General features: G+C 37.2%; 1 protein-coding gene across 2 annotated transcripts in view; it reads right to left on the bottom strand.

Moving 5' to 3' along the window:
• Positions 1 to 18,625, bottom strand: part of LOC137634903 (uncharacterized) — a 160,400-nt gene that overhangs the window by 63,118 nt on the left and 78,657 nt on the right. For both annotated transcript variants that reach the window (XM_068367451.1, XM_068367449.1), the window contains exons 10-13: positions 8,136 to 8,205; positions 5,283 to 5,421; positions 580 to 821; positions 172 to 314 (exon numbers count right to left, since the gene is read on the bottom strand). In XM_068367451.1, the coding sequence (XP_068223552.1) occupies positions 172 to 314; positions 580 to 821; positions 5,283 to 5,421; positions 8,136 to 8,205 (594 nt within the window). The remainder of the gene's footprint in view (positions 1 to 171; positions 315 to 579; positions 822 to 5,282; positions 5,422 to 8,135; positions 8,206 to 18,625) is intronic.

Below are 18,625 nucleotides of genomic sequence, written 5' to 3'. Positions count from 1 at the left end.
GAATATCTCAATACTGCCTCTTAAATGTTTTAAATCCTGTTTGTCAAGAGGATTGACAACTTTTACAGAAATATAGCATCAAGATACATACTAATAAAATAATAAAAATTGTATTTTACCTAAAGAGCAAAATAATATAAAGTATACTCCCATGAAGCATGCAATACATACCACTTTTTTCTTCGTTATCTGGTTTCTTTTCTTCTTCTTTCTTGTCTCCCTTAGATTTTTTCGTACATGTTTTAGTATCCTTAACAATATTCAACCCTGCTTGTTCTCTAAGATCCTCTTGTTCTTTTATAGCAGCCTTCAACCTATGCACATCATGGAACAAAAGACAGCATATTACATATAATTGTTATGTATCTGCGTTCCGGAGTACGAATGTAAACCATTATCTAAGAAAGGAATTTCAATTAAAATTGCATCAGAACATTTGATTCTAAATATGTAGATAATGAATTAAATGGTATCTTAAAGTTTAAATAGTACGGATTTATTCAAATTAAATGGTATCTTAAAGTTTAAATAGTACGGATTTATTCAAACAAAAGACCAAAACATGCTAAAGTAACTTACGTAAGAATGTCACCATGTTCTCTTAAAAATTGTACTCTTTTATAGGCAAACCAGTATTTGTCCTCTACTGGAAGTTCCTTTGATGTTAAGGCCAACAGAACTGATGCCAATACTCCCCGACAATCAAGAGGTTGCCTCTGGTAGCATATATCAAAGACATGGTGGTATAAATGTACATATCCTCGGTCTTTCTTTAAAGCCTTGCGTAGGATTGCTAAAGCTCTATCAGCTTCCATCATCACCTGTAGGAATTTTTAATAAGTTATACACACTTCATAGGCTAGTAAAATAAGTTTAATTATAAAACCGAAATATTAAAAATGGAATTGTTTTTTCTTGGTTCAAAACCATCACACTACAATACAGTAGTCTAAATATGCTGTGTGTAAGCTCCATTCTCAGATACACTCTAGAAGAATAAAAACCCTCTTAACCAGGACTTTAGAGCCTTTTTGTCAGCAAAATAAAGTGTCTATTAGTCCAGAAGTTCTCTAAAGTTGGAACATTAAAAAAAAATGGTACTGAAATTTCTATAAGGTTTCAGGTTATACCAAGTATAAATATTGTTAACTATGAAGCTTATATATCATCACAATTACTTAAGCAACATAGAAACAAATACCCAGTAGACTAAATTATGTGATGATGATCAAGATTGAGATGATTAAAAAGAGGAGGAAGATTAAGTCAGATGTAATCTCTTCTTTTTGGGAGGTTAAAATGATTTGGTCTACTTACAATAAAGGATCAACAGAAAACATATAAAATAATTTGTGTTATATTCCCAAAGTTAAAACATACTCCATAAAAGTACTTGGTGACCTCGACAAAACACACTGATAAGAAATTATCTTTTGTTTTACTTTTAAAAGACAGGAAGATGATTAAGTTTAATTTTGTGAACTCTGACCTCTACCTTATATGACTGTTTCAGAAATATTTCCATAAAATCAATTGTCTAAAGCCAAAAGGATATAAAGGATAAGGGGACTTTAGACATCTTAGATTTGAATGTGACATATGTGACATAAGTCAACATTCCCACAAATCCTTGAATGAAAGATGACTAACTTGAAAAGATGAAAGCAAATACCACTAAGAATACAGGGTTAAGAATGTGGTTCTTTAGAGTTTTTTTTTCTAATTATTTATATAATGAACTGGACACAAATCCCAGAGGTGATCTAGGGGTCCTAGAAATAGCTTCTCTCAAAACTATGGCATTAAAACAGTTTGATAAAAAGCCTAGGATTAATACCATACTTGAACATATACAAGAAGCCAAACTACTAGCCATTTATCAAGGCAAATTCCTCAAGTAACGTTTGCTACATGGAATAAAGGTAGGAAATGGATCAAGACTTTTCTTATTCCATCCGATACTGGAGAGACTCCACTTTAACCCAGTCTTATAGTAGCTTGCTTTCCTGGATTGGAAAAATTAATTGGCAGCTTTCATTCAATACAATTCAGTGAATAACATTGGACAAGAATACACTATTAAATAACAAATGAAGAAAATAATCTAATTACCATAAACAAAACTCAAATCAACAATGACCAAATGACAAAATATTGAAAGTATCTAAATTCTAAGATTGATGAGAATAGCCAAATACAAGAGTAAGGCATGAAAAAATGGGGGAACCAGATTAACCCAGCAACTGCAGTGTCCATTACAGTATTTGCAAATTTCTCCGTTTTATCCCTTCCTAATAATAAAGCCAAAACAACAATAAAAACAATTAATCAAAATGGAGAATGAATATTGATAAGCAGTGAAATAACTACAGTCTACAGTAATACTCCACTCTACGCTATCAATTCGTTCCAAGAGTCCCGTCATAAGTTGATTTTTAACTACTGCAATGTAATTTTTCAATGGCTTCTTTCCTCTGTCTCTACGTCACTTTCATTCCCCACAACTCCGATCCATACATCACAGTAAGTACAATCACTTTCTGCCCAACCCTCTATTCTTTACCACTCCCTTCACTGCCCCCAACACTTTGCATCCTTCATTCAAGGTCGGAATCCTGACGTAAAGGCTCGTATGGTGCTCCTTTCAGGGAACACAGAACTTTTACAAAGTTCCAAGGAGGAGGTCTCACTTCCAACTGAGGACATGCTTGTTCAAAACTATGTATGAGCAAAGTCAACTCCAACAATGAGAAAATCCCTAACCCTTTCAGCCTAAGAACCTGGCTCATGGCTGAGTGGCAGCCTTTCACAGCTGAGACAGAGCAGAGTTTTTCCTCCCAAAGGTATAATAAAAACTCAGCGACTACGGGTAGAGTGGTACCTACCACAGAAAAGTGCCCACTTAGCCTGGCAGACTGAGGTTGAGGACTTCCGGAGGTATCCAGAGGTGTTGGAAAGCATCCAGGTATAAAGATGTAGCAATTGTGGAGCCTGATGGTAAATCTGGGTGTGTGGTAAATCTAGGAGGTCGGGTAGAAAGGGAAGATCCCTCGGTACTTCTGTCAGAAGTAGGAGAAGATCCGGAAACCATTCTGTATGGTGCAACATTGGTGCTATCAACGTATTTGACAGGTTGGTCGACAATTTTACCCTGTTAAGGAGTCTCCTCAGCAGGCAAAACACAAACGTTCAAGTGATCTCAGATGTTGAAAGGCGTCTTGGAAGACTGCCTGTGGATACGGTACTGGAGAGCAGTACACTGAAAGCTTCCGATTCAGGGACGTTGCAAATAGGTCTGTCTGCTCACTTTGACTGCCACGTTCTTTTTGTCAAGGATGAACTTGGCTGACAAGGATATCGAGTTGTCCACTGTCCATCGCAGTATAGTACAGTATTTCGATGGATAGCTGGCAAAGTTGCCATAAAATAGTACCTCCCTGTTTTTTTAGATTTGCCACTAAGGCTGTGTTGTCGTTTATCAACACAACAGAGTGGCCTGAAAGGAGCCGTTGAAAATGTTGGAGAGCCAGGAAGGTTGCCCTCAACTCCAGGTTTATGTGGCATTGGTGGTGTAACTTAGACCATAACCCAGAGGCTACTTGATGCAACAGTTGAGGCCTCACCTATGCATCCGTGAAGAGCATCAATTCAGGAGTCTTCAAGTCTAAGACCCACCAAGTCAGATCTTCCTTTTACTATGATCCCACCAGAATGCAAGTGCCAAGAGGATCCCTGTTTTGAGACCAAAAGGTCTTCGGTTGCCACTATGTGACTATACAAAGATATCTGTTGAGGACCAGGCATTATAATGAAGCCAGGTGTCTCAGCAGTAGTTGCCACAGGTGAGCTTGTGTTAACGGATAAGCCAAAACCTTGGACGTTACTTCGCAGAGTCTTTTGACTCTCCCAGGATGGAAAGACTTTCCCTATTTCTGTGTTTATTCTCATACCCAGGTATACCAGGTTCTGCGTGGGCTCTAGGGAGGACTTCTTTAAATTTACCACAATCCCAAGATTACTGCAAAGATCAAAAACTATGGCTTGGTAGCAGGGAAGAATCTCCACCTAATCCACCATGACCACCCAAGACTGATGCCGCTCGGATGAGCCCAAGCCGGGACCAGAGTGAACACCTTGGTGAACACCTGAGGAGCTGAGGACAGTCCGAAACACAGCAATCAGAACTGTTACACCTTTCCGTGAGATACGAATCTATGGTACTTCCTCGAGGAAAGAGGAATTGGGACCTGCAAGTCTGCAACCACCAGATCCAATGTGATCATGAAGTCCCCCCCTTCTGACTGCCTGCCTAGCCATGGCTGCAGTCTCTAGCTTGAAAGGAGTTTGGAGAACAATCTAGTTCAAGGCTGAGAGGTCTAAGACTGTTTTCCAGCCTCCAAACAAGGATTAGAGGTTAAATGAGCTATATTATTAGCTCACCATTAATTTTGCTTTACCAGTCACAAAATATGCGTTAAGCTTTTACTGTTAGCAACCATTCACAAAATAGTTGTTTGACTTTACAAATTAATGAAGCCAGCAGTACTGTACTTTGGATGAAGTAAAGTTACACAATAGAAACTACTGTATAATGTATGCCTTTGAGAAGAATAGACATAAAGTTGCTAGACATAGCCCATGTTTTTTTCCTATATGCAGGGTAATTAAATCATAACATTTGTTTATTCATCATGTACTACTAATATTCTTATAGTGAATGCAGATACATTCACTATGAAAACATTAGTATTTATGAGGTATAAACAGAAAATTTAATAATCATCCAGTTCACATGAAAGAAAATATATACAACTGTATTTAATTCATAAAAAAATATAAGAATCTTTTTGCTATTTTTCACCGTAATTTTTCAACGTTAAGACCAATTCAAGGTTTATCAAACTGATATAAAGAGGAGTATTACTGTATATACCAAAACACACAAATGGGCCAAAAAGAAAAAGATATTTCAAAGCTTACACAAAGTGAGAAAATTAGTTTATTTATTATATCTAAGGATCCAAAGGGAACATAAACAGGAAGTCGTCATATGTCTGGTAAACTATTGAACTTAAGGATGCACAGGACTATAAGGCACATATATGATTAAAGGGGTTGTGATGGAACATATAAAGGCCTAGATAGACCAACAATATTGTATTGAGAGTAACTATTGCAAAACAAATTAAAAAAAGCCTAGTAATTTATCAAAAGGATATCTATTTATAAAGTTATTTTATGTAATGAGGGAATTGATGTTCAGCTACTTATCTGATTCTTACCTTGAAAAGAAAGCGTGCATACTTAATAGCCAGCCAAGATCGCTGTCGTGGCAAAGTGAGTGCACGTGAGGCGTCTCCATAAAGTTCTTCAACACGTTCATAGCATCCTGCGCGACGTTCCAATTCAATAAGTTGCATTCTGTAATATGAACAAAGTAATGTGATGATTACCGGTAACTGTACCAAATAAATATAGCATAAAAAAATTGACTACGGAAAATCTTAAAACTTACTTTTGAAAATCTAAAAACATTAAATTTTTCCGATATGAACATATTCATGCACACATCAATCATACCGAGCCAAAATCACAGTTATGATTAATTCTAGAAACGTCAATTCACAATCTCAAACAGAAATAGAAAAACTGTGAATAAATGCATGCTTGTTAGAAACTATATCACAAATCTTAAAAAATAATGTGTTTTTCTTAACTAAACAAATCTAAGCTCTTCAAAAGGAGTATGATTTCATCAAAGCTGGAAACTCGGCTATTAAAACTTATACTGTATCGAGATGTCGGTAGTTCCCGGCAAGTTGTAGGAAAGCCCCGAACCCCTGCTGACTCGGTGAGTAGCCACTTTGACCTTCGCCTAGGAATTGTGGGGTGGATGAGGTAGGAATTTAAGTTAAAGGACTCAGCTTGTATGGTTAGGAAAAATACAAATTATTTTTTAAATTTGTGATTCGTTCTTCCACAAATAAAAACATTTATCCTTTAATAGGAGACTTATCCTTCGGTGAAAGGAAGTTCCTATGACCAAACTGGCTGTCGATAAATCCCAGAGGTGCAATCCTGCTAACTCCTATCTATATCTATTGACCTAAGAGTGTTTAGGAGATAGGTAAGTTTTCTGCCATTAGGCAGAACATCAATATAGAGGAACCTATATCCTTACTAGGATATACCTTCAGAATGTAAAGCTAAAATAGTGATGGGTTTACTTTCATATCAATCCTCCTCCACATTGTCAGGAGGAAGGGGGAACAACTTCTACCTTGAATTAAATAGAAAAGCACTCAGTATACCAGCATACAAACAGCTTCCTGGAACCTATTAGGTTTGTAAGTTGAGGAACTTCTGTGTAGACATTCTCCTAACCAAAAAATGCAGTAAAATGAATTTACAAAATTCTAAGTCAGAGGTCGTCAATCACGCTCCATAAGCGTTATATAACCCGTAAGTCAGGCCCTTTGCACTCCTCACAATGGTTATTCAAAATACAATACTGTTTCTGACACAAGACACAAAGAGAATACTGTACAATCATGATTGGCCAGAAACAGTTCCCCTCAAAATATCTACATAGTAGTTGTCAAAAACTCCAGAATACATCTTAAAAACCAATAAAAACTAACAATCTGGAGGACAGGGTGTGTCACACCGATGCGACAGACTGTAAAGGGAAAGATTTCCCGACACTTCCTAGATTTGCTTCTCACTATTAAATGCAAGTCTCTCCTTATTTTGCTAGAGGCATGAGCCTATTGAAAGGAAAGAAAATGGAACTCTTTTCCATTTTGGGGTGTGTGTCCATAAAACCGAGCTTCTAGAAAAGAAGCATTTTGTACATCAGGGGAAATTCATAGAAATAAATTCCCCCCACTCTTTAACCAAATGTAAACAATAAGACATGATCATATGCCTGAACATGTTCGGAAGTTTCCAACAATCTTACATGTGACTGTGATAGCAATTGAATGAAATTTCACCAAACATCACAAACAAGCACTACTGATAATGAAATATTTTGTACCATATTTTGATATGCCAAAAAATAATTGTCAGTTCGTACTTTGGTATTTAATTTATAACACAGACAACAAAGCCAAAGTCAAAACACCAGATTTGGCATGCAAACTGTACAACAAAAACTTAAACACTGAGCTTTGTGGACTGCATAAAGAGCTTTCTGCTTCAAATAATACTGCTTCTCAACGAAAAGCAATTCAGACTGCAAATCATACAACAAAAGCTTAAACAACGAGCTTTGTCGAATGGATAAAGAGAATTTTGCTTCAAATGATACTTCTAAACAAAAACCTTTTTATTTTAATTTACAAACCTTACAACTATCAGTAGAAGAGCATTCATATTGTTTATATAAAAATACTGTAAATAAAAAACAGAACATACCAAGTAACTCCTGTAGGCAGTGTAAATACAACCCAACAAACCAGTACTGCACAGCAGTTTGTGTGGTGCAATCAGCTGTTACATATCTTGAAATGTACCAGTATATTTGGCATATTTATAATAAACACCAGTGATGATGTGATCAAAAGAAATGTGCACTTTTCAAAGAATATTTCTTGTTAATGCTGGAAGAGAACGTTGTGATGCTTACAGAATAAGTTGATATACTTTTAGAAAACCTACCTATGTTACTCTTCAGTAGGGAAAGGCACTTCTATACACAAGTTAACCCTTTTACCCACAAAGGACGTACTGGTACGTTTCACAAAACCCATCCCTTTACCCCCATGGACGTACCGGTACGTCCTTGCAAAAAAAAATGCTATAAAAATTTTTTTTTTCATATTTTTTATAATTTTTTGAAAAAATTCAGGCATTTTCCAAGAGAATGAGACCAACCTGACCTCTCTATGACAAAAATAATGGCCGTTAGAGCAATTTAAAAAAAATATACTGCAAAATGTGCTGGGAAAAAAATAACCCCCTGGGGGTTAAGGGTTGGAAATTTCCCAAGAGCCCGGGGGTAAAAGGGTTAAGACTGATTGGCTTCCAATCAGATAATCTTCAGACATATATAGAGTAAAAAATAAAAGAAGGTCGCAAAGTTCAATGAGAATTAATGTATGATAAGTTAAAAATTGTGCTCAACAACTCACCGGGCTTTTAATAAAGTAGGATACTTTGCAATGGCTGTATTAAGGAGCTCCCTTGCTGTGTCCAGATTTCCTGAAAATTATAAAAATTTTCACAGTATATTACAGTACTATCAAAACAATGACTACTAAATAAAAATTGTTTGTGGACCAGCTTTGTATCTTTCCATCTGGAAATGACACAATGCTGTTGATATTGTACCTCTACTAGGTCTTTAACAAATGGAAATAAACATTCAACAACAAAAAAAACAAGAGAGCAATAAAGATGTTTTGTTAACAGGTATAATCTTAATCATGTGACACAATATTCTCGAGAAATTAAAATATGTTTATATTTTATACAGCTTTGCATAGTTTAACAAAGAACTTCATTAAGTTTGCATTTAATGTTGAATTCACTAAGTTAACTAAACTGTATGCAATAAAATTACTGCATATGTAATAACAATGTAAATAACCAAAGAAATTGATATTCATTATGTTTCATAGATACAAACCTTTACCTTATAAAAGTCTTACTTAGCTGGTTAAGGAGGAGCACACAAATTACTGAATCCTAAACTGATAATTAGCAATAATCCCCTGAGAAGCTAGATTAGATTTATAGAATTTGGTCAAGTTAACTGGGATCTGGGATGGGGAGATTATTCTATGCTGAGGGGCAACTGGGTGGAAAACATTATGACTGCACGTTGCAAAAGTGTAAAAGAGGTTGGAAAGGAAGGGGTAAAGAAGATAGCAAAAAAGTGGAAGTGGAAACAGCAGTAAACAAGGTAGCTGAAAAGAGGATACAACTGTAAAGACCTGTTTTAAATAACTAATTTTTGGTGTGACTGCATTGATGGTACTACTCCACTACAGGGAGTAAAATACAACCCTACAGTGAAGCATTGTTTCTCATTATGTCTACCTCCACAGTCTATATTTGCAGAAAGGTAGAACTGCAACTGATTAGGTAGGGAGGATAAGACGGAACCATGGAGTTTGTGCTATAAAACCAAGCACTGTGGAAGCTATTCAGCATCAGTTGACTGCCTTTAAAGATGACATGAAAGAATCAATAACATCCTATTCCGCCACAATATTAGACTAACATTTACCATCGAGACATTTCTGCTACTGACTAAATCATTAAAGGTAACGCAACAAAATGCGCTCCGATGTGAGCAACGCAGTATACACATAAAGGTCTTATTTACCAAATACCCAAAGGTCAGACAGAGACCCATTTGAATGTAGTTTTTTCAAATACATGTTCTTTTTGGAAAAAATTTAAGTTGGTTTAATACGTTTTAATTTCTGATTGTTATGTTTATTATTCCATAATGACTGTCACATACTATAGTGGATTAGTTTTAGACAGAGCAATTATTCACTGGTATGAGAAAAATACTCATAGAAGTACTTTGGACAAAATTTAGCTATAAAATCTTATATTAATTTCAGTTAAAAGATAAAAACCCAACTTCATCGTAAACTTAAAAAGGAAAATCAGTCACATGATAGCAAAATTCAAGGAAAAATAGTTTACCTAACAATAATATACAGTAGCTAAGTGATAAGAGATACGACCCAATATAGAGAGTAGTTCACCAACCAACCAAACTGGCTCATACTAACAAATCATTTAGGATTCAGGACTCTACTGCTCCAACTTGACTACAAAAGAAGGCTTTATAAAGTAATGCTTTGTTACTAAATACTGTATTGTCTGTTACATGCAAGCTAAACATTTAAATAAAATAATGAAAATAAATGGTCTTACTGAGTAAGATGTGCATAGAAAATTGATGTTTGCCAACAGAATAAACTGCCTGGCGACAAAAAATTACTTTGAGTATGAATAATCAGCGCAACCTCTTAATTTCAGTTATTTCTTTTAACAACTGCAGTAAAAAAATTTACTTCTTCCTGCAATGAATTCTTGGTAAGTACTAATTGCAATGTATTAAGTCCGGTTATACACGGATTTTGCTATTAAATTTCAACTTATAGTTATTGGCAATTCACAAAGGTTTCATAAACAAAGATCCTCCCTGAACAAAAGACACTCAAACCTACAACACATTAGAAAGTTTAAAGTGCTCTTTCTATCTTATTCATATTAATTTTGAAATTTCTGAATTGGTTAAGTACTTCTTAATATGCAAATACATTTCTTATAAACTTTTTAAGTAATGTATTTTACTTAAAAGAGAAAATGTATGAAAACTTTACAGAATGGCAGTTTTCTTCATCTTGGTGCTTTCTATCAAGATGAATAATTAACCAAAAGCTTTCAGTTATAAAATAACTTTACCCTTACCAAACCATCAGCCCCACTTTTTAAACTATCCAACTCTATAAACTAATTTAGACCTGCCTTATTCTTATTAGTTTACAATGTAATATTGCCTATTGCAATTTAACTACAGGTATTTATTTATAATAGTATTGTGGTGGATAACGGGGAGGGTGGGCTGTGGCACCCTAGCAGTACCAGCTGAACTCGGTTGAGTCCCTTGTCAGGCTGGGAGGAACGTAGAGAGTAGAGGTCCCCTTTTTTGTTTTTGTTTCATTTGTTGATGTCGGCTACCCCCCAAAATTGGGGGAAGTGCCTTGGTATATGTATGTATGTAGTATTGGACAGGAATTTAAGTAATGCTTGGAAACTAGTGAGATATTGTAGAAACTACAGAATCAGTCATGATTATATTTTCCTGCTTCTATCAATCTTTAGTAGCCAAAATATTCAACTAAATTATGAATATTCAATAAAACATTTCAGTATTTAAAGTATGCAAAGACTGTTTCACTAAATTATATGTGATAACTGTTCAATGTCAAAATTACTCATCTTGGCTACCTTCCTAAAGAATAGGGGCCACAATGTACTATTCCTTGTAAAAACCATTGCTTTTACCATTTATGCGGAAACATGGCTAGGCTACTCAAGCAATTATTAGTATGATCCATTCATTCTGTTTGGTGATTATATAAATGAGTAAAGGTATTGTAATGACACCTAAATGAAATTCAAAAGGGTTAGCTAAAAGGGAAACAAATTGCACAAAGAGATAACAAATACAGTGGTACCATGGTTTACGAGCAACTTTGAAAACTATCAAATCGAGATATGAGCAACTCAAGCTATGAGGATACAAATGAAATTGGATTACGAGCAATGCATCAGTCTGCAAGCAAATATTTTGGTCTGTATGCATATCTTTTGTGGAGACAATTACTAATAAGACTAGCACGCAATGCGCAGAAAGCAGTCGGGAGGTACCCATACATCATCCACATTGTGTTCACATGATTTTTACGCTATTCTGTTTTGCTTAGACCTCAATTTTTTTCATATTCCGAGCAGCATCATGCAGTATTGTGCCACCAGCTTCGGAACTGTTTTTGACAGAGTTATGACTGTTCTTTGTCGAATTGCGATCACTATTGTTCATCGTAAAGTTAACCATATAGATTTTCAACAATGGCCCTCAAGATGATTATGAAAAATGGTATCGAGATGATTATTGTTGGGGTAAAAAAAAACACATCATCAAGAAGCTTGAACATAGTATGTGTGGCAGAACAGGCAAAAATTTACGATTATACAACATCCCCAATTTGTACAATTCTTAAGAAAAAGAAGAAATCAAAGTAACTGATGTTGCAAAAGGGGTGCTGACATTGACGAAACAACGGCCACATGTTCTTGATAACCTTAAAAATTTGCTGCTTATTTGGGTTAATGAAAAGCAGTTAGCAGGAGGTACGACTGTTGAAAACATTATGAAAAAGCAAAAGAACTGTATGCTGACCTTGGGAAAAAGGAGTCAGTACATCAGCAGACAAAGAAAAAGAAACATTCAAGACAATGCAGGGTTGGTTTGAGAATCTTAAGAAAGACCTGGCACCCATAGTGCTGTGTGACATGATGAGCCTGCGAGCTCCGATTCCAAGACTTACATACTTTAATATTTCAGAAATTTGTTTATTCTTTCATTCATGATAGAAAATTGACTATCTATTTTAACCACATCAAATATTGAAGCATTTTTCATAAGAGCATTAAAAGTGTAAAAATTATCAATATGAACTAATTTAAGAGGTTTATCAATGAAGACCAATTTCTTTCTGTCATAAATGTGGCTCCATCTCATTCAAGTAAACATTAAAATGAACACCACATCATTTCTAAAATTCAATTCTCTAGTCTTCCAAAGAGTCATGTCTTGAATAGAATAACATGTCTTTTTAAGACAGTTTGACATATGTTAGTTCCAACTTTATGTTGCTTATCCTTAGGTATCAAATAAGAAATTAAATACCCGATATGCCGTTTTACTCAACCTTACGTCAGTCTCTATGTCATACAATAACGATGAAGTGCTGTACAATACAGGACTGTACTTCATATGGAACTTATTAATGTAGGCATCTGGTTTTTATAAAGTGATAGCAGCTTGTAAGTACTTTTCCATGTTCAGTATGTGTACAGGAAACGTACAGGTCCCTTTATATGGAGAAAATCAACTGACGTAAGGCTTATTCGAACCAATTACTGATGTACGGCGGGATGTTACTATACTGTATAAAGATGTCATTTCATACAAGAATCTTGATGATAGAAATATACACTTAATATTTTATCTAACTGAGAATAAAATGGGCCTATACATAACTTTCAATATAGTATTACTATTCTAGGCATTTATTAGTAAAACTCTGCGAAGAAAACTGTTTTGCAAGTAACATACAGCATGCATTCTGAGAATTTTATCTTGTGGTTTCAATAAATTGTAAATGTAATCACTTGCATAACTTAACCCATTTTCTATATTTATTATATTAGAATAACTATATATGGCCACATAAAAATAATATTGGTATGTCTTTGTATTTTCTTGTGCATACTGTATTCATATAAAGATATCAGGAGAAATGTTGCAAGGTCTATGTGGATACTTGTAAATCCTAACAATACTAATTATAATCATATCTATCAAGTTCCTACAAAATATTTCTAATAAATAAAGTATTTTACTGAAAGAGCTACCCTGTGGGAACGAAAGAATTCTGTTCATATACAAAACTTGATAACTACAATAGACCTGAAACAGACATTAGATTACATGACTGTTGTCTCTGCTTTACCACACTTCAAAAGCACTTTAATCACTGTACTGTGCTTAACAAAATATTTACTTTAAATCAGTTTAATTCATACACAACCATTTACTTTTACTAAGGACTCAACATCCAATTGAAAAGGTAGAATAAATACTTAATTACAGTCTAAATGGTAGTTGCAAGAGTAGGTAAAAGCCCCTAAATGGGGAAGCTCCCTGTCTCTTGCTAAAATTTAAAATTTCTCATTCCTTAATTGCATCAGGATCACATATAGATATCGATTAGCAGTAATATGAATGCATCTGGTAAGGCATTTAATCCTATTCACAAAATGAGTGGAAAAAGTTCAAAGTTCTCCAGCTATCATAATCATGTACAAGATCACTAAAACTTAGGTATATGGTCCCTTAATATTTTATTTGGATACATTACATAATTTGTATCTAAATTAGTAATCTAATCCTCAGAGCATTAAAAATATAAGGCTTTAGCTGAAATATTTAACTGTCAACTCACAGACCAAGTATACTTATTAGTGTATTAGTGTGGTGCACATGATAACAGGGTTGGAAGAACATTGCCAGACTTAGTGGCAACCTCTATAATTAATAAAATAAAAGATAGTAATAATGGGAAGTAATGAAAGTGTAAGCAACGTTTCAAAATAATGGAAAGCTAAATAAAATAAAACTTGATGGATGTTTACAGGAACCTCAAAAGTTGTTGAACCGTCATCAATTTAACAAGATGCCAAAATGTCTACAAGTAAGAAATTGAGTCGGGCAAGTCATACAATGAAAAGTCATGTAAGTCTCCTCTGTTTAGAAAAAAAAAAAATATTCCCTTTAGAAAATTAATTTACTCCTTGAATTTTTTCCAAAGATCAGATTTCACTCAACCATGCCATGCACTTGAAAGTTGACATTCTATCAAGTTTCAATTTTTGCCCATACCAACAGAACAAGGATCATGACGATCAGGGGAAAAATCCATTACTTCTTCCATGACCTCTTGCTTACAAACTTTAAAAAGATTTGTCAAACTAAGGGAAAACCTAGATATATACAAATTCTTTAATAAATTTGTATTTTCCCTAACCATACAAACCTGATATCTTTAATAGGAGTGACTTCAGAAAAGCTGGAACAACAATTAAGCTTTTAGTGAGGTGAACACAGGTGGCTGTCGGGTGGCGGGTAAGTCCCACCGGCCCGACTGATAACGCTACCTTCAATTGACCTTTGACCTAGGCCTTGAGGGGTGGTTAAGGCAGGCAGTTTTACTTAATAATACACATTATGAAAAACCAATCCCCTATGGATTCAGTCAGTCAATGGAAAGAGAAGATGATATAATACAAACCTTCAACCTTTAATATGAGACTTATCCTTAGTTGGGAAAACATCCCTAGTACCTAACTGGCTGGTTCAATGACCCAAGAATTATCAATGTAATTTAGTTATGTAAAAGGAGTGAAAGACATGACTTCTATAAACCACTTAACTACCTGAGGATAGAGATGTCACAGGTGTTAGGCCTCCAAAAGGGACTAGTGGAAAGCATAGGAGGAATCATTATCCTTTCATATTTAAGTGTTCTAAGGAATAGGCATTACATGAGAAACAGGTGTGCGTACATGCTATCCATCCTTCCCCTCGTATAGATGGATGGAGGAGATACTCTAATAGAAAATAATGAAATGTAAAGAAAAATTACTGCATCAATCATGCAGTCCAGCTCCATAATGACTAGACTGCCAACTTTTTGCAATGTGTCGCTGGCATGTTGCCTAATGGTTTAACAGGCATCCTTCCCCTTCCTAACAGGCATCCTTCCTCTTCCAACACCCACGACAGCTGGAGGAGGGTTCACCAATCTCAGAGGCTCCTGCCTCCTCTCCTTCCTGGCAAGACTGGGTTAGAGAGTCCTGGAGCCACAGACCGTGATCGGGGCTTCACCATCGGTTTCTCGGTGTTGGTTTACCGGATTGAGAGGAAGAACCTCGGGTAGTGGTTGATCTGGAAGGGGGCAGCCCTTGAAGGTCACTGATCTGTGGATGAGGGAGTCGTGTCTCTCCTTTCTCTGCTTGTCAACGATGTTCTCGATCTCATCTAGCGGGAAGTGTCGAGATATCCAGGAGAGAGCGGCTTCTTGTCCCACCTGATTGGTAAAGCATGCTGCCACTGTATCTCTCCTCTTTAACACCCAGTTGGTCGACTGGTTGTCTGATTGATGTGCCTGACAGGTGACTGTATTTGCTCCAGACAGAATGAGGTCAGTGTACATACTTCTTCTTCCCCTCAAGATCAGACAGGTCCCAAGATGAAGCGAAGTACGCTACCGCTCCAGACCAGTAACTTGCAGGATGGCCATAGCCACAGATTTCATGGTTGTGGGCTCAGCAGATGAAAATAAAGTTCACTCATACTTTAGTCTACCCATCATGATGGCTTTCATCAAGAGCCATCATTGCTGGATCACTCAGAAGAGGTAAAACTACCACTGTTGAGAAAGAGCTGGAGGGAGGAGTGCAGTGGAACAACTCTACTAAAGTGAACTTTTGGCTTCGATGACCTGCGAATTCTCTGATAAGTGCGTCCCTCGCAAGTGCCAACCACAGAACCTCAAGGGTAGGTCTGGAACCTTTATAGGTTCTGTGAAGGCCTCTCCAAGGTTTTTTCAAATACCTGATGAAGGATAAGACCTTAAGGAAGGTTCATTCCAACTCTGGGTTCTCTGTCTTTGCAGTAAGGGGACCCACGTCGAGAAATAGAACTTTCCCTTTCCTATGAATTCTCTCCACTCCCAAAAGGGAGGGCTCGACAGAAACAAAATTATTGATTATTCTTTCCCTTTGGAGTCTCCTCTCTCGGGACCAAGGATGGCATCTTGTCTATATTCCATTGAGGAAGAAGGGATTGGAAATCACAGTTTGGGTTCTGTAGCCTTAGTGCCCTTTGCTTTCTTACCCTTTGAGATCAAGGAGACACTAGGTCTGATCTTATTGTTCAGAATGTCTCTTTGGAGGAAGGGCTATGACATGAACTCCCTCTGTTAAGAGAAATATTCTCTCCATATCTGAGTGTGTCAAGAGTTGGTCCTGGGTGTCATCTGTTTTTTATCTTTCTCAAGCCAATGTGAAAGAGAGTCAAGCCTAGAATAGTTGTCTCTGCGCCTAGAGTAGTAGATAGACCCAGGCATATCTAGTCCCATAGACATATACAGTATTGCGACTAAGACCGGTCTCAAACCACTGGACGACTTTCACGGGTCAGGCATAGGATGTAACTTTCGGTGGTTGGAGGAAACAGATGACGTAGCTACGGATAAATCCCGATCCCTAGTAGATGAAGTCAGAAATCCTCTAACTCTACTTGGTCTTATAGTCAGGCTTGTCTTTGGGAGACATAATGTGATGGGCCTGATTTGCATTGCTTCCACCTATCCTGTGGGGAGTGAAAACATGACAGAATGCGATGAGCCTTCACTTTCGTAGATTGTGATTTTGAAGATTTGCTGCTCCTTAGTTCACGAGTTGCAGATCATGAATGATTGGCCAATTTAGTTGCTTTCTCCTTAATAGAGAAATGCGTACAAGCCATAGCTTGTGCGCATGCAGGAGAATGTGAATCGAGATGACAATCATGTTTGTGCCAGTTATCTAACCCATACCAGTGATTGTGTGCATGCTGACATCTTCAAGCCTTGACAAGTGACAGCGTAGCGATGATTGTTTTGAGGTAGAAAGTCTGAGCTTTACAAGAGATGTCTTTAGGTCTTTACCATGTAGGCAATGGTGCCTTAGGAGGTGATCATGCAAGCAATGGTGTTCATGAAGACGCTCGTGGGCATCGGGAGTCATGATGGGATCTTGTCTGGGTCGACAATCGTCAACTATGAGAAGAATTCTGACGCTTCAGTGATCTGATTTGTTGGTTGTAGACATGTGATTTCCTCTTACGAGCTTTCTCAGCATTTGCAGGGATATGAACTTCACGTGTCGTTGGCAAATACATAGAGCAGATTTCTTCATGGGTGCCCGTGGAAAAGGGATTCATTGTTTGTTTGAGACAGGAACAAGATCATAAGCATCAGAAGAGGTCTTTGGAAAGTTCTAGGAGTTCATGTTCATCTAGGAGTTTGTGCGCAACCTAAAGGAGTCAATGAAGCATCCGAGAGATGTCCCTGGCCCGTAGAAGGACTAGAGTTCAGCTCGTTGTCCTGACAAGTAGTAATCATGCCAATTCTCGGATGAGCTTTGACACTTGAGGCAAGGGCAAGAGCCTCAAATTGCAACTCCTCTCCAAGGGGAGGGTTTTGAAACAGCACTACTCCTCCCACAAAACTATGTAGAGGAGACTCAAGAGACTCCTCCAGGTCACTTGACCTGACCCTCAGAGAACTCCTATTCCACTTCCCACCAGCAGGCAGCTCCTCAGCAAGAGAAAAGAAAGCACAAGAATAGAGGAAGCAGAAGGGGAGACCTCGCTTCTTCATCACAGGCGAGTATTTTTTGGCTGCCTATGGTCTCTCAAACCCCCAATAGAAGCTTATTTGCGGCAGCAGGCAAGGTTATGTCTGGGGCATCACAAAAAAACTCTCCTTTAAAAATGAGGAAGATGTGGCAATAGGGAAAGAAAATTTCTAGGTTCTTGTGGCTGCTAGCACCTCTACGAGTTTCTCTGCCGATATGGTACAATCAATTCTAAAGGCAGGGCATAGCAAGCCAAGGTCCCAGTCCTTGCAAGACATCAACAATTACAGCAGTAAGAGGGCTTTGGACAAGAGGCTGGGCAGTGTCTCCTTAATTCTTCTTTCTTCCTCCAAAGGAATCAGTCTCGGAGGTAGAAGAAGAATGTGAAGCAGAGTCGGAACCTGAAGAGGCTCGAGAGTTTCTTAGGTATCAGCTTGGTCATTGCCAAGATTGCCCCCAAACACTCTCTTGGACTTCTTCTTTCTCTGCTTTGCAAACTCAATTCACTGTCTGTACACTGCACAGAAATCCAGTCCCTACACTCAGAATGGGGGGGGGGAGAAATCTTACAAACAGTCATGGCCCCTGCAGAAACTACAAAAATGATGATGTTTGACCTCTGGTTTACTCATGTACCAACCATGTCCTAAACCAAGTATACCAGGACATAACATGTCTGCCCCTCAAGCTGACATCATCATCAGCAAGTGACAGCAAGAACACAACAATTTATCTTAAAAATAAAACTGTAAATAAAGCCAAAATAGGACGGCAAGAAGTATATCTGTACAGAACGGAAGCCAAAGTCAAAGTGGAGGCAGCGCTAGCAGTCGAGTGGGCAGGGTTTACCAGCCACCAGACAGCCAGCTGCGTTTGCCACTTTAAAAGCTTAAAGGGCATTCCA

The sequence above is a fragment of the Palaemon carinicauda genome, chromosome 45 (assembly GCF_036898095.1).
Source record: "Palaemon carinicauda isolate YSFRI2023 chromosome 45, ASM3689809v2, whole genome shotgun sequence".
NCBI classification, from domain to species: domain Eukaryota; kingdom Metazoa; phylum Arthropoda; class Malacostraca; order Decapoda; family Palaemonidae; genus Palaemon; species Palaemon carinicauda.
The sequence above is the reverse complement of the archived record's forward strand: the minus strand, read 5'-3'. Positions and strand labels throughout refer to the sequence as shown.